Raw genomic sequence first — 20,873 nt, 5'->3', positions numbered from 1 at the left:
ATCTTTAAAAAAAAAAAAAAAAAAGAAGAGTCAGCTCATGGGACATACACGCGTGTGCATACTATTCCTTTGTATTTGCTCTACATTTAAAGCTCTACATTTAGAGCTCCCTCTAAATCTTTAACTCTCAAAAGCCAACAAATGGCAGACTATGGACTTTGGCCTAGTTTTATTGCATTTCAATAAATAAAAAGCTTCAATCTACTAAGGAATTCATTATTTATTTATTTGTTTGTTTATTTATCTCCCATTACTCTCATCAACCCAAGATTATTAATTTGGTTGACCTAATGCCAAGTCACCTCAGATTGGTTAAGAATTACCTTCAGCCTAAAGCATAGGGAAAAGGGTAGCTGATCCAGCAAAATCCAAGTCTAAAACATAAAGAACTCTTTCACAATAGTAACTAGCCATCTGCAGCTTAGAATCATTGATGGTAACAATCTCTCATTCCATTTGTTTATGTTTTATTCATCATTTTGAAGATACTTAGTAAAGTGACAAGGATGAGATTCAAAAAAATACTACATGGCTCATTTTTTCTTTTTAAGAGATATTTATGGCTTTCAAGAGCTCAACTGTTCAAATGAAAATATTGCTCGACTAAATTTGTCCGAATTTGTTCACATCTTCTTTATTCTTAGATTCAATAGATTCCCCCATATTGTGCCAAAAATTATGGAGTGATGACATGAGAAATTTCATAGTTTTCATAGTTTTATTTCATAGTTTTATACATTTAAAAAGTCTATAGCTAAAATTCATTTAAAATATCCAATGATCATTCCTATCATGACTTCATGAAGCACAGCATCACATCTTAGGAAAAAAGTGTTGTTATCCCTCAGTACCCTAGTTATACAGTCAGACTCAAATGTACAGTTTCTACATATTTGGCAGAAAAGAAGGCTTGACCTACAGAAGTGGGGAAAGAAAGACAAGACGCTCTCAGTTGTTCCAGGTTAGGCCTGCCCATTGGGAAGAAGACACCATAACAACTGAGTATCCTATCTATGATTCAAATAACTGAAACCTCTTTCTACAACTGAGTAAGCCTTTCAAACACAATTTATTCATAGTGAAAAGACACACCTAATTTCTGCTAACTAATTTCATACTTCTTTACCTGGTTTTAAATACTAATCTTCATTTACTTCAATCTGTGGAGTATTTTCAAATAGCCGTATTTCAAATGTGGCTACCTAACATTCCCATTCTTTCCTTATTTCTTTTTAAGTAAGAATGCTTTGTAAATATAGTTACTTATTAGTAGATAGGTCTTTCATTTTCCTAGTAAACATTCATTTAGGGACCATGATATACTATGTATGACCTCTAGCCTCCAGCAGCTTCTACTTCCTAGAAGAAATGCAAGAGCGCACACACACACACACACACCCCTCAAAATCTTTCTAAGTCACCTCATTTAATCTGTACCGCTTAATCAGCCTATGAGCTGGATATTCTTCTCATTTTACCAGTAAAAAAACAGATTCTAGCATCTAACATATTTTAAATCTGCATTTATTTCTCATGATTTCATTCTTCTGATTAGAAACTGAAACACTGTAAATTCTTCACATTTTTTTTAAAGAAATAAGTTTTTACTCTATCAATTCAGACTGAACAAGCATCTTCTAAGACTGTCCCCCAGGGAGCAAACCTCAAGGTGACCTCAGTTACTCTTAACGACTGGAACAGGAAAAGAACACAAGAGTACGGTAACTACTCCGACAGGCAGAGACTTCAGTTAAGGCAGCATTGGCCTCTTCTACACCATTCTTCCTGGAGAAAGAAGCTCTCAGGAAAAACGCACACACAGAAGAGCCACTTCATGGTCTTTATTCAGTTTTCTGAGTCAGCAGGCTCTCGTCTGTAATTGTGCAAGCCAGAAGACTGAGCCAAGGAACAAAAGGAACATAATTGTCAAACACAGAAAATTCTCAAGACCTGTGCCAAGGGAGAGATTGCTCTAAATAATCACAAGGCCATTAGCAAATCCAGGGCAGAGGAGGGGAGAAAAGACAGAAAAAGAAAAGATGTCACATGTGAATAGCAAAACAAAAGCTGACAAGTAATTCTACCCCATTTGCCAAGGCTCCTGCCAAAAAAAATCCCCCAGGAAAAGTGTCATGTGCTCCAGGATGCCTTTCACATCGATGCTCACATGAGGCACAGAACATCCTGCCTGGCCACCTAGTACAATCAATAGCATGAATAGTTCACCAAGCAACAGTTGTGACTACTTACCGTAGGCAGCCTCCCCCTGGTCCAGCTCTCTTCTCAGTCGGCTGTAATCTTCCTTAACACTGCCCAGCTTTTGGACATTCCTGGAACTCAGCACCCGAAGCTTGTCCAGGAGTCCCTCCAGCCCTTCCCTTTCTGCTGTTAATGATCTAATCTCCTCCGTGAGCTCCTTGGCTGTAGAGAAATGGTTTCCTGCAGCACATTGCAAGAGAGAAGGAGGGAAAACAAGTTTGACAGCATCCCCACACATGGAAGATTTAGCAACAGCTAATGTGCACCAACAGTATGGAGAAAGAGGGCTGAGCTTTGCAACTGCATCCAATTGCATGAATAGTCTTCCATGGAGGAATATGGAAAAACACTGACTGTCTCCTTCAACTGGGAAAACCACCAGTCTCTTTATCACCTTATTTTTGTTAGTTCTGTTTTAAAGCTTCCATTAGCCAATTCATGTCCTTGTGAAACACAATGAAACAAATATGTCCAAGTGAAATCCAGGGAAACCACATGGTATGTGGTATGATTCCATTCAAATATCCAAATGTCAAACAGTTGAAATATTATAGTAGAGTGGAAAGGGACTAGCCACTGGAGTCAGACTAGACCTAAATTCAAATCCTAGTCCTCCTGTTACTCAACCTGCATGACCTTGAGCAAAGAAATTAACATATGTAATTTCAGGGCAAACTTCTTATAAAATATGATTGTACTAACACCTGCATCAGGTGGCTTCAAGAATAAACATGAAATTCTGTAAAGCACTAAGCAAAATATATCATGCATTGAATCTAGCAAGGTTGCAATTATATTTCTAAATATCAACAACAAATAAGTAGAAGATGATTTTTTTAAATACCATTTACAAGATATTTTAAAGCTCAAAGTATTTAGGGATAAATTTAAAGAAACATGTGCAAGACCTCCACACAGAAAACCATTTTTAAAACTTCTGAGAGAAATTTAAAAAGACTTAAGCAATCAGAAAGACAGAATACTATATATATACATATATTGGAAAATCGAATATTTTTAACATTTCTATCTTCCTCAAATTCATCTATTCACTCAGTACAATTCCAATCAAAATCTCATCATGGTCTTTTGTAGAAACCAACAAGCTTATTCTAAAATATAAAATAAAACGCACAAGGTCTAGATCAGCCAAAAAAAAAAAAAAATCCTTGTAAGGTAGAATGAAGAGAATATATATTACTTGATTTCAAATGAATGCTGAAGCTACAGATCAAGATAGTATGGCATTGGCATATAGATAAATAGATAAAACAGATCAATGGAATAGAATAGACAGTCCAGGAGTAGACCACACTCACACAGTCAATTGATTTTCAACCAAAGTGCCAAAGTAAGTCAATAAGGAAAAGAGAGTACAACTGACCCTTGACCACCACAGGTTTGAACTGTGCGTGTCCATGTGTATGTGGATTTTTTTCAATAAATACAGTACAGTATTGTGAATATATTTTCTCTTCCTTACGATTTTCTTAATAACATTTTCTTTTCTTTCCCTTACTTTGTTGTAAGAATACAGTAGGTAACACACGTAACATACAAAATATGTGTTAATCAACTATTTATGTTATTAGTAAGGCTTCTGGTCAACAGTAGGCTACTAGCAGTTCCATTTTGGGGAAGTCAAAAGTTAAACTCAGATTTTTGACTGTGTGGGGGGCTGGCACCCCTAACTCCCACATTGTTCATGGGTCAACTATATTTTAAACACATGGTAATTGAACAACTAGCTACTGAAATGGGGAAACATTAGCTTTCATCCATACTTCAAACCATACACAAAATTTAATTAGAGATGGATCACAGACCTACATGTAGCAGCAAAAACTATAAAGCTTGTAGAATAAAGTATAGAACACTTTTCTAACTTTGGAATAAGCAAAACTTTGATTAGGACCCAAAAAACACTAACTACAAAAAACAAAGAGATAAATGGACTTCATCACAATTAAAAACCTCTACTCACCAAAAATACCACTAAGAAGATGAAAAGGCATGCCACAGACTGGGAGAAAATATTCATAATATGTGTATCTGACAAAGGAGTCAAATCCTACACCCAATAATTGAAACACCAATGACCCCATTGAAAAATGGGCAACTGATTTAACAGGCATTTTACAGTGTAAGATATGCAAGTGGCTGGTGATCATATGAAAACGTGTCGATGGTTATTAGTTACCAGAAAAATACAAATTAAAGTCATAGAGACTCCACTACAAAGCCATTCAAATGGCTCAAATGAACCAGACCAAAGCTGTCTAGCTGGCAAGGATGTGGAGTTGTGGAGCTCTTGTCCATAATGGAAGTGTCAACGGCACAACCACCTTGAGAAGACTTCCGTCTATTTCGCATAAAGTTAAATACACACCTGTGTGTGGACCCAAAAAATCTACCTCCAGGTATTTACCCAGGAGAAATGAAAACACGTAATCCAAAAATAGTTGTACTCGAATGTTCATAGTGGCTTTACTCGTGATCGCCCAAATAAAACAACCTAAATGTCCACCAGAGGGAGAAAAGGAGAAACAGGGTCCCATCTACACAATGGAAGAATATTCAGCCATAGAAAGGCACCAGCTCTTCATATGCACAGTGACATGGGGAATCTCAAAAAAAAAAAAAAATGAATCCATTGATACTAAGTTCTAGCACAGGCAAAATTGATCCATGGTAAAAGATATCAGAATGCAGGCTGTCTGGGGAAGGGGGGTGATGACTGGGAAAGGGCACAAGGGTGATGTTTCTGGAGGAATGAAAATATCTTGATAGGGTTGCAGACAATAGGTATCAAAATTCATACAACTGGGCACTTAAGACCTGTGCATTTCATTGAATATAAATCATACCTCAATAAAAAAAGGAAAAAATATATTAGGGAAAATTTTAATATGAAAATTACATCATAAATTAATAAGCATATCGCATTAGTGAGTGCTCCATAAATAATAGTTATTGGGGTTTTGGGGGGGTTGTTTTTTTTTAATATTTTATTTATTTGTTTGAGAGAGAGAGAGAGCACGAGTGGGGTAAGGGGCAGAGGGAGAAGCAGACTCCCTGCTAAGCAGGGAGCCTGATGGGACTCGATCCCAAGACTCTGGGATCATGACCTGAGCCGAATGCAGACGTTTAACCAACTGAGCCACCCAGGAACCCAATAATAATTATTGTTATCAGGGGGCTCCATGATGTTTCCACAATAACAGTTATGAACCTTTTCTCCTCTACTTTACCACAACTCTAAGAGGGAAGTTATGCCCTATGTTATCTATTCTGAGATGCATCCTTTTTCCCCCCATGTTAACATCTCTGAGATCGCCATCAGCCAGGAGGTAGTCAGGATGAAGCTGTTACTACATGACTGTCATTCTCAGTGGCCTGGTGGACCAGCTGCAAGGCCCTGGCGTTTCAAAGCAAAAACCATTTCAGGATCATTGGAGACCTAGCTATTGTCTGAAAACCATCTATCGTAATGGATTTATAAGATCAGGAAAGCACCATCATTTAAAACTTGAAGAACCGTGTTGCAGCTTGGCGGAAGACCCTACAGAAAACAGCAGTTCAGTCTTGGAGGGAAAAAAAAAGTTGCATCACCAACAGTTTCACTGATGCAGAGGGTGATAATGGGTGAAAAACGTGAGCTCCGACTACTTTGAGGCACAATGTGTTTCGGAACACTCAGACCCTGAATATGAAGATGTTTTAGGAAAACCTTGAGTGATTAAGTTTCCTTTCAAAAAGGATTTTTCAAAAGCCCAAATACATCAAAAAGGACTATTTCAATAACAAAATAAAAATTCTAAGCCACAGAAAGCATTATATCATTATTTAATTGACAGCGATTTTTCTTTCTTCGTAGTGTATAAAATAATGGTGCATTTTATGTTCACGGAAATACATGTTATCTCTGCTTTATAGTGGAGAAAACTGAAACCTAGAGAAAAAACTATCTTGCTGAGGTTACATAGCAATAAAATGGAAGGCAGGTTTCCAACTCAAACATAACTCCGAATCTTTCTTAGGTTCTAAACTATGCTATTTACTTCTTTATTATTATTATTTAAAAGGCAGATTTCAACCCAATATAAATGGGAGAAATAGGACAAAATGCTTTCCCACTTCAAGGGCATTCTGGACACCCAGCTATCATTTCTGTCACTGACATCCATAGTTTCCAATTCCATGACTGGATAAATATCTTTTGAGACCCTGTTTATTGTCTATCACTTAAGTGGGCAAATACGGGTGAAAACAGAGTACCACCCTGCTCTCCAGGAAGTCACCATTAAATAAAGAGGAGAAGATGTATTCTAAGAAATGGGCAAATGTGCTCTAGGAGAGCTCAGAGAAGAAAGATTGTTCCAGAAGGGGAGACAGAAGCAGGTTTCATGAGGACAGAATATAAGGTTTCCAAACAAGAAACAGAAACCTGGTTAGAGAACAAAGGGCTTGTCCTCCATGGGTGGCAGGAGGTGTGAGGCAAAGGTGGAGACTAAGCCCACAAAGAAGGTGGATCCAAACAGCAGAGCGACCAAGATGCCAAGCTGATGGGCTTGACCCATTTAGGAAAAGCGAAGTCCAGGTAAGGAGAGCAGCCTGGACTTCCACAAGCTTTGAGCTATAAATAGCAACACAACTAAATTGTTTCCTGGATCTGTGGTTTCTTTCTCAAATAATGACCAAGTTAGGGCTGCTGTGGACAGAGCCCCCATGGCGGGCCACTAAGAACCTCAAGTTTGATGGGTACAGAGTTCCCGTTTGGGAAGATGAAAAAAGTTCTGCAGGTGGATGGTGGTGATGGTTGCACAGAAATGTGAATGTACTTAATGCCACTGAGTTTTACACTTAAAAATGGTTAAAAGGGTAAATTTTATGTGTATGTATATTTCATCACAATAAAAAGATGTCCTTTAAAAAAAAAACAAAACAAAACAAAAAAAGAACCTCAAGGGACATGTCCCGTGCCCAAGGTGGTTTGGGGAAGACCAGCCCAGAGGTGTGACTGCCTCTAGACAGGCCAGCCACGGGCACAACGTGGTGCCTTCAAATGTCCCTTCCCTGCCTGGGCTCAGGGAGCACCAACCTTTCTGCTGGACCATATATTCAAGCAAGAGAGGTGACCAAAAGTGAGGTAGGCGCCAACTGTGTCCCCAGGGACACCAGGCAAAATACACCACAGTGTGCAATCTCCTCCTACAAACAGTTTGGAAAGAATAAGACCTCTAAAAACAAATCAGAGGGGCACCTGTGTGGCTCAGTAGGATAAGCGGCTGCCTTCGGCTCAGGTCATGATCCTGGAGTCCCGGGATCGAGCCCCACGTCGGGCTCCCTGCTCAGCGGGGAGCCTGCTTCTCTCTCTGACCCTTCCCCCTCTCGTGCTCTCCTTCTCTCTCTCTCTCTCAAATAAATGAATAAAATCTTTTAAAAAAAAAAATCAGAAAAGACTACATAGGCAGGGTGAGTGACCGCACAGAAGTTTTGCTGGAATGACAGGAAACACATCCTCAGATACCCCTGCAATCTATGGCAAGCTCTAGAGGCCAGGGCCCTTAATAAAACATAAGAGAGATCATGAATTAAAACCTGGGTCCCTTCCTTGATCCTGAGGGAAAATGCATAGTGATAGATGTGTGCATTTTATATATGCAGAAAGAGTGCGAATTCCCAGAGACAGTTAATACCACAAACCGAAGCCATGATAAAATGCTACACTGCCCCTGGTTAATATTTTATAAGCATTTCGGTCTCTGATCCAAGCCCATGAGGTAAATCCTGCTTGATTTAGCCCTCCCTGATTACTGAAACTGGCCAAGAGCTCTGTGATGAAAATATAGAAAAGTAAACACTAATCCCTGAAGGAAGTCCCATCAGTGACCCCGTGACCCCAATCTCTGTGACTCTAATGGGCTCCTTCCTAAATGCCACAGGAGGATTTGTGCAGATGAATGTCCCGCCTTTGCCATCATCCCACACATACGCCTGCCTGCTCTTCAGCAAGAGAACCATACTTGGGCCTTCACAGAGGCTTTTTAAAGCACCTGTCAAAGTATTTTATTCTACAAAGGCCACCATTAAAACCCTCCAGGTGAATGCCAAAGCCAAAACTGACTTTATCCACTCTGTTCCTTCTAATTTTATCCTTCATCCTGAACTTAAATATCTCCCTCCTCTACTTCACAATGTCTGGGGTTCCTTTTTTGAGGTCATTATTTGAGAGTCTGATTTTATAGATACGGGGCTCTTGTTAGAGCAGTTGTCTCATTTGGCCTTTCCAACAAGCCAGGATGGGGATCTTATAATGACTGTCCTTGATTTTCAGTTGACGAAACTAAGACCCAGAGAGTCACCTTCCCAAGGTCACAAAGTTTTAGAGTTCTAAGATCCCACATGAAGTTGCTGAACTTGAACTGGGTTTTTCCAACCTCGTGTTAGGTGCTTATTCTGCCAAATACAGCTCAATAAGTGACTTGGTCAAAACGTGGCCACAAATCACCCATAAAGGGAGGGAGCACAAAGGGGGTCGGAGAATGAATCCTGTACTCAGGTGGGCTGTGTCACCCGGTCAGTCTCAAGCCCTCACTATGACTTTCATCTAGGGGGACATGCCCCCCCAACACACACACAGTACTGCATAGGTCCACAGACATTCCCATCTGTAATGATCCTCCTAAAATCATTCACGTTTACATACCCAAATTTGAGCTAACCTTCTCTACTGAAATAAAAGAAATAAAGCCAGTGCTGAAAATCATCAAGCTCCAAAAATAATAGAGTGCTGCCTCTTTTTTTCTGGCACAACACTGTATCTTTTGAGGAACTCCAAGCTCCAGTACACGTGGTTAGGCAAGACTCAGGCTCTGTCACTCAGAGTCTCCCCCCTCAGCGATGTCAAGGCCATGTGCTAGGAGCTTGCACTAGCAAAGCAAACACAACCAACCAGCACCCACCAACACTCTCCCCACCACGCTGCCACCTCTCCACCAAAGCTCCTTCGGCTGGAATTGGCCATTTTCTGTTCGTGTTGTTGCTTTCTTCCAGTCACTATGATTTCCTGAGAGAGCAAAAAGCATTTTCGGTGAGCAGAGCCCTTTTGAACATCAGACATTTTAGATATTTCACAGAGAAGACGGGGAACATAACACCTGAACACACGGGATTTTACGTAAAACACAGACTGCTTCTAACAGCTTGAGAAAGGGGGGTACCTGGTGAGAGACTAAATATACAAACAGACAGTGGCCAGATCATCTCTAGAAAGAGCACTCTGACCCGCAACCTGCAGCAACCTGCCCAGGAAATGAACCTCTATATCTACAATAACCAGTCCAGGAAGGCAGCCTGCTATAAGGGAGGCCGTAGGAAGCCAGATTGCTATTTCTAGTAATAATCCAGGAAACCAAACAATCAATTCTGTAATAATTGGTCCAAAATGGCCAGGATTTTATTAACAACTGACAGCTTCCCTAATTTTTGTCCCTGCTTCCAACTTAGGACCAGCTAGAGAAAGCCAAATATGCTCCCTGAACCAATCACACAGGATGCTCTAATTGGCCTGCCTCTAGCTTCCCAGCCTCCCGTCAGAACATACCTGCAGGCTTCCCTTTTCTCTGCTCCAAAGCTTTCCCATGTTTCTGCCTGCCTTTGAGTCTCTGCCAAAACTCAGGTGATGGTGGCTGACTCCCTTGCTATATAGTAAGCTCTGAAACAGCTTTCACTTCTTCTCATTTGGTGGGTCTCATATATTTCCACACTGGACAGACATCATCTTTGAAAAATCTTCGCTGGGCCTATTATCTCCTCCAACCATTGATCTAAATTGTTTAGAGAGAGGGAAACATCCTGAGCTTATCCAGAAAATCTTGCTTATGCCTAGATAGGCTTCCATTTAGACACTAAGATATTTTAAGTGCAGCTAATTTTTATTCTCTGTAAAGGAAAAGTCAAATTGGATAGAACCATCGTTTAGAAAACAAATTGGCTTGGAGTACCTGAGACATCTTGGTATGCTACTTAGGAACAAATGATGATCTGAACTGTTTGTTCCTTGGAAACTAGTAACGGGAGGCAGGTGGGCAAGAAAATATACCACAAACTGAGGGACGACCCAAAGGAGGTATGAAAATAACAGATTCTGGAGATCAGCAATCAACAAATGAGGTGCATTTTTTCTTAACATAATTACCCTTCTTGACTGTCTTCTGAGTGCCGGGCAAAGCCCAAGGAAAAAATAGCAGAGTGACTCAACAGATGGACGGCATCAACAACAGTGGGTGATCCAAGCAGGGAAAGGCTGGAGCCAGAAATGCACGCACCATGTCTCAGTATCAGAGCAATATCAGAAGCTGGGCATCAGAGAGCCAGGCTTTGAGCCTAGGGGAGGGGAAATGGTCAGAGCAGGGCAGGCCCCCTGCAGATAAAGACTGGGACACTCATCAGGTTACAGAGCACTGATGGGGGCAGAGCCCAGTTACAGGACCTGGGGACCCAACCAGGACTGGGTGTGAGCAGCAGTGCAGACCCAGAGTCCAAGACGAAAGGCCAATATTCAGGGAGGATGCTTGTTGTTGGATCTTATACGTAGGTTACCACCACTTAAATATCTTCTGTGTCTGGGCATGAAAAGTCTTGGAGTGTCAAGGAGGTCACAGCTGTGAGGAGGAGAGCATGCATACAGTGGGTGGAACTGGACTGAGCTAAGGCACAAGCACTCATCACCAGAGGCCAGTGGTTGGGCAGGGGCCTAGCACCGTTCTAGAGAAGGAGATGGGTCTGAACTTCTGGTGCTGACATCTTGACCACAGAGCCCAGATCAACCATACCCACTACGCACTCTCTAGAAGGTGTGGAGGTCAAAGCAATCAATCTGTGGGGTAGAGGATAGAGTTTTCAGTGAGGGTAGCAGAGAGGTGAAGGAGCCCTTGTCTAGGCTGGGCTCCCTTTTATGAAAGTGGATTCTCTAGCCCCAGTTCAGCCGCCTGTCCCTGCCAGGGTGTGCCCAGATTGCAGATTCATAGGCAAAATAAATGACCGGTGATGTTTTAAGTGACCAAATCCTGAGGCTGATTTATTATGCAACAATCAATAACGAGAACAGATTTTGGCGTCTGAATGCTGCTGTAACAAACCCCTTAGATCTGAGGCACTGACAGTGGGACCAGGCGGCAGGCAGAAGCCTTGACAGACCTCAGTGAAGGCTAAAAGGGAAGCAAGAAAAATATGACTGGAAGCTGGAGGAAAGGGGACCCTTGCCATGTGGTAACAGAAAGTCTGGTATCATTATCAACTGAAGTAATCGAGAAAAAAAAGTTCCTAATGAAGTTGGTCACACAGCCAAGAAGACTCCAGGCAGAACACAGAAGTGCATGCTGGCGTCCTGTCACTGACTATGATTCAGTGCAAGAAAAGAGAAGCGAGCTAAAGAATACACTGTTAGGGGCGCCTGGGTGGCTCAGTCAGTGAAGCATCTGCCTTTGGCTCAGGTCATGATCTCAGGGTCCTGGGATGGAGCCCTACTTCAGGCTCCCTGCTCAGCAAGGAGTCTGCTTCTCCCTCTCCCACTGCCCCCCCCCACCCAAGCTCGTGCTCTCTCTCTCTCTCAAATAAATAAATGAAATCTTTAAAAAAAAATAAACTTAAATATAAAGGAGCTAGGACTTGGTGAGTCTGAAAATAAAACCATTTCTTATTCCCAGTCTCTACAGACAGCAAACGATTCTTAAATTAAGAGAAGGTCTCAATCTATAGACCAAACCAAGGAGTGAATCGAAGAAACTTTCAGACAGACAAAAGGCCTTCTGGGAATCTTAAGGGCACCCCCTAAGGCCCTCTTCATTCAAGAGGGCATCCAAGAATCCCAAGGGCATTGCTCCTCAGCGTTCTCACAGACAGACCAAAATGGAGAAAGACTTCTTTCTCTTGGAGAGGTTTGTCATGGCTTTTGTTTAATGGAGTGAGGGTTTGGCGTTCTGAATATACTAAGATAGGTCTGTCAAGATCCTACAGGAAGTGCCTTTTCCCTGCTCAGGTCCTCCCCGCTGCGGAGCTTAGCTCAAAAGGAAACAGAAAGCACATTATGTCCAGAATGATGTCCACCCGGGCTCTGGCATGGCCCGTGGGGACGGCCTGTGACTGGGAAGCCTATTTGCCAACAGCCTACAGAATAATCAGGAAATAGGGAGGTTGAGAGGTGAGTTCCCATCCCAGTTAATTCAGGTCATCCCTCCTCCAGTCAGGTCTCACTGCTGTTCTCAGTTGATCAAAGAACTAAACACGAAACCCAGGCCCCATATGCAATATACCATCTTAAGAATTCTCCCCGGGATTCTAAAAAGAGATTATTCACATTTGAGAGAGGGATATCTCTGCTGCCTAAATGATACATCTCCTCCCTTGGGCTTAATAGAGACACATCCACCTGTATTCCTCAGGAAGATATATGGATTAAGAAAGGCAAAAACACTAACTCAGAAGCAAGATCGTGTTCAATCTTTTTTTTTTTTCTCTTAGCAAATGGGGCCATAATTTCAAGTAAATGGCATGTGAAGCTGTTAAGAGCCAAGCCCCACATTCACATTTCGATGTTGCTCCGATTGTAAATAATATGCCTGACTGCACCAGGAACCAAATTGCTCGTTAGCTGCCAACATTAGTTGTTTAATGATGTGAAGAGCAAGCAGAAGCTGCCAATTATTGTATTCCTTCTTAAAATGCCATTTAAAAGCCATACATGTAATTATTATACCTTTTTGTTAAATTTTTATGATTCTTCTGAAGTTGATGAGCTGCAGGTTCACTCAGCCTATAAAACTCAGAGAATACTTGGAGGATGTCATGACACAACTGGATTAAAAAATCCATGAATCACACCTGACCTTGAGCCCCTGCTCTGCCACCACTTAGCTAACTGAGTGAACTTAACCAAAGGACGTACCCCAGGGCCTCAGTCTCCTAATCCGTTCATTGGGACCTCATATCTTTCCCTCCTACCTAATACAGCTGTTGTGAAAATGAAACAAAATAACAATACAGGGGAATGCTTAAAAGCACTCTTCAAATGATAGGGTAAGATACTATTTTCAGGGGCGCCTGGGTGGCTCAGTCAGTTAAGCGTCTGCCTTCAGCTCAGGTCATGATCCCAGGGTCCTGGGATCGAGCCCCGCATTGGGCTCCCTGCTCAGCGGGGAGTCTGCTTTTCCCTCTCCCTCTGCCCCTCTCCCCCACTCATGTTCTCTCTCTCTGTCTCAAATAAAATAAAATCTTTTAAAAAAGAAAGATACTATTTTCAGAGACCTACTAATTAATGGGAAAATATATTCCTAATAACTAGCAGATGAAGGATCGATTATGATATACTGAGAATCCTCCACAAATCTAATCTCTCTGACTGGGATGTTAAATTGAGTACATCACCTTGTCTCCTGTTATTCTCTCTCCCTATAGGAAGGGACTGACCACGTCCAAAAGTCTCCACGGAGCCTCTACAGACACATAATGCTATGTAAACATCTGCTAGAATTACATGGCATGCAGTGCACCTCTAGTCTCTTAAAGAAACAAACTAGAAGTCCAAAATATGGTACCTAGACAACTTATTTTTTTATTATATGTGCATATGTAGTTTTAAGAGTCTTACGAGGAGGCCATGCTGCCCATTTAGTCCATGAGTTTTAGTGAGACTTCACACAAAAGCTCTGAAATGTCCAAGTATTACATAAGTAACAGGTAGAATGTTACTCGAGGACAAAACCTGGATGTGGTGGCAACTGGCATTATTCCCCTCATCCGCTTCATGTCCCCACTATGTCCAGTTACCTGATACAGCAAGCATTTTGGCTTCAAGCAACGCCAGGAGTTGGGTTTCAATGTCATTTACTTTCTTCCTGAGAGTGCTGCTGAGTCTCTCGCTCATACACACCTAGAGGGGGAAAAACAGCCAGGACTCGTCATTTACTCACGTAAAAATCAGAAGGCAATGGAGCAGCCAGGCAGAGATTTCTGGGTTTATAAGCAATGAAGAGGGGTGATAAAGAGTAACTGAAGCAGAGTTATTTAAAAGCAAACAATGTAAAAAGAAAGAAAGAAAAGAGGAAAGAAGGGAGGAAGGAAGATGAAGGAAGGTAGGTAGGAAGGAAGGGAGGGAAGAAGGGAGGAAGGGAGAGAAAGAGGGAGGGAGCCAAGGAGAGAAGGAGGGAGGAAGATGGGAGGGAGGGAGGGAGGGCTAAATAAAACAAGCATTAGCACACATCAGGTCCCATACCTTCACCACCCCCCCACACAAAAATGACAAGAGCTAACAAACCAGAGCGCAACCACAAACTAGAATAACCTCACCACCCTACCTACTCCCTCCCCAGGGTTACTCCCTCCTTCTGAAACATTCTTGCCCCAAATGGCTTAGCCCACTCACACCCTTCAGGCTCTGCTTGGACATCACCTGGGAAGAAAGGTCTGGCTGATTACCTATAAAAAATAGCAACGCCCTCAACTCTCCCTCCCCTTCCCCCTTTCCCCTGCGGGACATTTTCCCACCATGTCTTCTCCAGCTGACACTATTTGTTTTTCTTCTTCTGTTTTCCTAGTATTTCTCTCCATTAGAATGCAAGCTCTATGTGAGCAGGGACTGCTCTGTGTCTGGCACACGATAAGCAGTAAGTGAAGGTGCACAACAGTTGAGATCAAGGGCAGGCTGATTACTAGTAGATGCTGTCTAATGAATCTTTAAGGGCAGACATTTGCTGGCAAGTCAGACTTGAAAAACAGACAAGTAGACCTCAAGGAGGTCTACAGGTTTTATCGTGTATTTTTCCAGGATATCCAAACACTCCCTACATTTTTCTTTGCTCTTTCAAAAATAGCAAAAATCTTAAACCTCACTTTCTTTTCCCAAATGACTTAGGTTATCTTTTATTTTCTTTGAAACAAAAACATCACATTTTTTCTTTTGTTTAAAGCAAAAACCTCATATTTGATTGATATCTACACTCAGATTGGTGAGCTACCTAGAAAAACATCCAGTTCAACAAAAGCACACAACTCAGTTGAATAACAACAAACGTGTGTATGCAGACATTTTGGGTGGCCCACAAAGGATCCCTCTTTTCTTGCTAAAAATCTAATTCTATTCAAAAACTAAAATTAACACAGTTGGGTTCATAGTGCCCAGAGAAAATATAAAATCCAATTTCCCCAGAAGAACCTAGATCTTGCTAGATACCATCAACTTGAATTGTTTTGCTTATCTCAGACTGAAATTAAAATTATTTTTGGAATCAAAGCAGACCTCACCCATCCTGCCTCAAATGTTAGACTATTTCTTTCATGGCCTTAAACATGTTCTTTTCCATTAAGCAGCTGTAACTTCCCAAATCTCTTTACAAAACTCATTCTCTGGATGAAGGCCTCCACACCAAAGCCAGCATCAGCAGTGATGAGCATCCCCATGCCCCAGGTGAGAATTGTCAGGAGTCAGAACTGGGTGTTAAAAAGAAGATGCTCTGGATTGCTCCCCACAGCACTTAGTCTCGGGTTGGCCCAGTGCCTGATGGCGGGCATGTCCCTTTCCATCCACCTAAGAATGTCATCGGAAGTCCAGGAACATTTCTGCTAAGTCCGTAACACCAGCCATAATTCTTATATCTCATCCAATGTATGTCCGGTCTTCCTGATTTTAGTTAACAGCTTCTGTTAATCATAATTGGGTCAGTTTCTCCTTTGTTGAGCAAATCAATCCTTCAAGCTGTCACTATTAATACAAGACAGCCTTTCTAAATCTTCTTATTAAATTGCAATGTACATTCTTTCAAGCACTGCTGGATGCAATCTAGGATCTACCAACCTCCAGATATTCCATTTATTTCCAACTATTTCTTCCATCTCATTTATCCCTTAATTACCTGGTTTGGGGAACCATAAACGTCAAAGAAATGTAATGAATGAAGGAAGGTTCCATTTCTCTTTGGGGAAGGAATCAAATGAATATCAGATATATATACCTAATACATTAAAGGAAGAAAACTGGGCCAACCTGCAATTTTTACCTCAAGGTCATGAGTCAATCGAGTCCAGAGTGCAAAGTTGTTTCTGTGTGACGAGGCAGTTTTGTTTCAATTCCATGTGCACTAATATATGTCCCCCATACACACACACACACACATTCGTGTATGTGCAGACATACACACCCAACTATCCACACACAAACATGCCCCAGAAAATCTGCACCTCCTTTTTATTTCCAGATAAAATTGGACCCTGAGGAACTCATTATCAAATGAAGCTTTTAGATTTACATTTTAAAATCTTAGATATGAATTCCTTAATCTTATGGAAAAGCAAGGGAATTAGGAGTTATTTGTAAGTGCATTAGAGAAGGTATGCAAACAAAGCCAATCACTTTGGGCATTTGGGCAAATCCAAGAGCTTTAACAGTAGCTGGGGATTATCAACAAATCCCACTATCATGTGCATATGTTAATATGAACATGTGCATAATATAAAATGTCCTAGAAAACACACTCCTATATCAACACCATGTGTATTCTGTACTAGGCAAGCCTGCCTGCTCATTGCCGGGAGAGGGACTCATTCAGATTACACACAGCACGTTCCAATACTCAATACACCCAAACCCTAGAGTACTTCCACCTGTTAATTCTGCGCAGAAATCAGGATGCACCTGACAAATGGCACATATTTACGCCAGAAAATACAGGAGAAGGAATACTCCTACCCCCTGCCCCATGCAGGAAGCTTTGGTCTCTCCTCACCTCCCCAGTGGCTCTGCCTGGAGGTAACCTGCCAGACAGTTATAGAACATGAATACTAGTCGGCGACATCACTGAAACATACAGAACAGAAATTCAGGTACGCCCTCTAGCACTTCCCCTCCTCCTTCATGTGACAAAATGGGTAAACCGAGTCAGTCTCCCTTGAGCAGGGAAGAAGGTCTCTCAGCACTGCACAGTGTGAGAACCCACAACAAAAGCCCTTTACCAGAGTCCTGCCTGGGAATTCTGCTCCTTGCACGGCTCTGAATAAAGCAGTGCCTTGGATCCCATCTTGCTCTTCTTCGGGCAAACGTTCTAGCCGGATGTCACTGCCTATCAAACTGCTTCCGTGTGATTTTTTTAGCAAAATCATTTAATGTATTTTTCAGAAAATGTACACAAAAACTGAAAAAATGTTCCAGAAAAACTGTGGACATTTTTGCCAACAACACAGCCCCAATCTCAGCCCAGCTGTGGTGACGTGCAAGCCCATTGGCAGGTCTTCTGGATCTCTCTCCTGGGCTCTGGGGGAGGGCAAGAAACCATTCCTTCCAGGCCAGTGGACTCCCGTCTGCTTTGCTCTCTGCTCAGAAACCTGTTCTTTTGTCCATTCTGACCATCTTATAACCAGCCCTGGCTCCCAGACCTAACACAAATAATCAACGATTCATCCCAGTTCTCCGCCACACATTTAGTAATTCACAGAGTAATTGATCCTACTTCTCAGTTTGTCAGTAACTCGGTCACATATAACTATCTCTGCAGGGAAGGATTTTGTTTTGTAAACTGTGGTTATCCTAACTAACCATGACATTGACTATTTAATTGAATTGGCTAGGTGCTCCCAGGGAATACTGCAGGAGTGCGCTATCTCCATACAAACCGAGGTCCTGGTATGAAGTATAAATGGCAGAGAAAATAGGCAAAATGATTCTGAAGTCAGCTTAAAAAGTTGAAAAAACAAACACCTGCTATGCAAACTTTTCTAAAACCTGTTTGTGAGGATCCCTGAACACTGTCCTCCTGGAAGAAAAACAATTTTTCAGATTACTCCCATCCCGAAAGCCTTTTCATGCAAAGGCATTTGATGGTACCCGAAAGCACTCATTTCCCATTCCCTAACACTGGCAGCTCCTGTTAGGCAAAGGCCGAACCAGTCAATCTCTGGAGGACCACAAGCCAGGACCCCTACCACAAGAGCAGCCCCCATTCCCGGCTCTTCGGGCGCATCGCCTGGCCTGTCGAATGGCTCTGTAGAGTCTACACTTCCTCCAGAGCCATGAGCTAGGCTGAAATATCATTTGACCTAGACATGACATTAAGTCAAAAGAAAACTTGAGAGACTTCAGAAAATGGTCATATAAAGCTACTTACCTTAGCAGGGATTTCCTTAAGTGACAAGTTGAGGGATTTTATCCGCTCCTGGAGGCTAGAAGAATTAGAAAAAGGACATTGGTCTTCTTGGAATCATAGTTCCAAACCACCACATAGAGGAACACTGTGAAACGGTGAACTTCCCATCAGCCTAAAGGCTGAAGAACAGTGGGAAAGATGATGCCAAATTGGTTCCATTTGACTGTGGAATAGCATGTTGCTAGGAAGCAGATTTCCCCTCCCTAATGATGCTCTACTTAGGCTAGTGCTTAAATCTGTTCTTCCCATAGTGAACAACTCCATAGCACATAGATAGGGTAAAGAAACAACCCAGATGTCCTGGCAGCAAAGGATGAAAATACACATTCCTATAACTACCTTCCAAGAAGGATGGTCTACACGGGGTAGCATTTCACGGGCAGTAATCAAATATTATCTATTCAGGTACACTGTGTAATCCAACAAATATGGATGGATGACAAATGGATGAAACTAAGAATCAGATCTTATTCTCAATGTTGTTACCTAAAAGAGAGGAAGTACACACAGACAATCAACTACGATATAAAGCAAGATGAAAAAAATACTATTGGGAATAGGAACCCAGTGCTAGGATCAAACTGCTACCTAAAAACTGTCGCAGGCAGGGGCACTTGGGTGGCTCAGTTGGTTAAGCCTCCAACTCTTGGTTTCGGCTCAGGTCATGATCTCAGGGTCGTGGGATAGAGCCCCACATCGGGCTCCACACTCAGTGCAGAGTCTCCTTGAGATTCTTTCCCCCTCCTTCTCCCTCTGCTCCTCCCCCTGTTCATGCGCTCTCTCTCTCTCTGTCTCAAATAAATAAATAAAACCTTAATTTAAAAAAAAACCTATCACAGGCAGATACTGTCTCCAAGGGCACAGTGGAGACAGTAAGGTGGGTAGCAATTTAGAAAACTATGGGACTAGTGGGAGAGCTTCCTGGAAGAGGCAGAAAGTGAACCGGGCCTCAAGGGAAAAGAAGGAAGAACAAAACTCCAGGGAAAAGATGAGTCCAACTGGACCATATCATTCACAGAGGTGAACTGTGATGGACAAGAAGGGGAAGGATTGTTTCTAATGGGAGTCGGGGAGAGGGGTAGGACAGAAGGGAGAAGTCTGTCCACATCTGCAATGTGTGCTTGTTTATTTAGGAAAATAAGGGAGGGGAATGCTAATATTTGTTTAATCTCAGTGGTGGGTAAATGAGTATATATTTTTCAGTGTGTTTAGAATATTCACAATCAAAATAATTCTTAAAGGAATATCAAGGACAAGCTATAGTCAATACCGAACACTGGGCTAAGGAGTTCTGAGCTTTATCCCACAGGCAATGGGAAATTATTCTAGTTTTGAGCAGGAGAGCAATAGGAAAGAAATAGGGTTTTTCTGGAAAATTAATTGGGCAGCACTATGAGAGGTGATTTGGAGTAGTCAGGCAGGCACCTTCAGCAGAAGCCCAGCTGCGAGGCCCAAGGGCAGGCACAGAGGGACAGAAGTCTGAAAGGAAAGGAAGGTGGGGATCCTTTCATTACGTTGATGCTGAAAAACAGTGAAAACATATGCTCTGGGTCTTTTCATTCATTCATTCATTCATTCACAAACTCATTAATTCTTTCAATATCTCCTGGGCACCTAGTAAGTTAGGAACTCAGAGCATAAAGACCTGGTTCTTGCCCTCAATAGCTCACTGCTTCCAAACAGTAGCCCAAAAGAAAAAAATTAAAAGAAAAAAAAAAAGGTACGGTACTAAAAGAGAGAAGGTCACTTAGCAAAACGGTGAGCTGCAAATGCAGGGAAGGTCAGGTTTCCTGGGGTCTGTGTGGGGAGAGGGGTCAGGAAAAGTTTCTCTGGCACGGGTTGCATAGTATCCGAGGGACGTGGCCAATTTGCCCTTTGCTGGGGTTCTTCAGCTCTAAGAACTGGTTTTGAACATCATCACCTCCACCAACCTGTGACTTCTGAGCACAAGCAAGTTCGTTTCCATTGCAAATGCCCTAGAGCTGGGGCAGGTCCCTTCTAAACAAGTCATCCCCACTTCAGACCGACATTCAGCGGAGGAGGGACACCCCACTGAGCTGAGGTCAGATGACAGCTGACAAAGAGCAGGGCACACATGGCAGCAGGATTTTCTTTTTTTTTTTTTTTACATATTTATATTTATTTTTTTTATTCTTATGTTAATCCCCATACATTACATCATTAGTTTTAGATGTAGTGTTCCATGATTCATTGTTTGTGCATAACACCCAGTGCTCCATGCAGGATGTGCCCTCCTCAATACCCATCACCAGGCTAACCCATCCTCCCACCCCCCTCCCCTCTAGAACCCTCAGTTTGTTTTTCAGAGTCCATCGTCTTTCATGGTTCGTTTACCCCTCCGATTTCCCCCCTTCATTCTTCCCCTCCTGCTACCTTCTTCTTCTTTTTTTTTTTTCCTTA

The 20,873-nt window shown here is 42.1% G+C and overlaps 1 protein-coding gene across 1 annotated transcript in view; it reads right to left on the bottom strand.

The window, feature by feature from the left end:
* Nucleotides 1-216: 216 nt before the first annotated feature.
* DISC1 (DISC1 scaffold protein) overlaps nt 217-20,873 on the bottom strand; it is a 143,735-nt gene continuing 123,078 nt past the window's right edge. The window contains exons 7-9 of the mRNA XM_081824284.1: nt 18,414-18,468; nt 14,089-14,191; nt 217-2,439 (exon numbers count right to left, since the gene is read on the bottom strand). Coding sequence (XP_081680410.1) covers nt 2,243-2,439; nt 14,089-14,191; nt 18,414-18,468 — 355 coding nt within the window. The 3' untranslated portion in view covers nt 217-2,242. The remainder of the gene's footprint in view (nt 2,440-14,088; nt 14,192-18,413; nt 18,469-20,873) is intronic.

This window comes from Leptonychotes weddellii, chromosome 6, assembly GCF_054177405.1.
Source record: "Leptonychotes weddellii isolate Sample4059 chromosome 6, ASM5417740v2, whole genome shotgun sequence".
NCBI lineage: Eukaryota > Metazoa > Chordata > Mammalia > Carnivora > Phocidae > Leptonychotes > Leptonychotes weddellii.
Note: the sequence above shows the minus strand (reverse complement) of the source record. Positions and strands in the feature narration are given on the sequence as shown.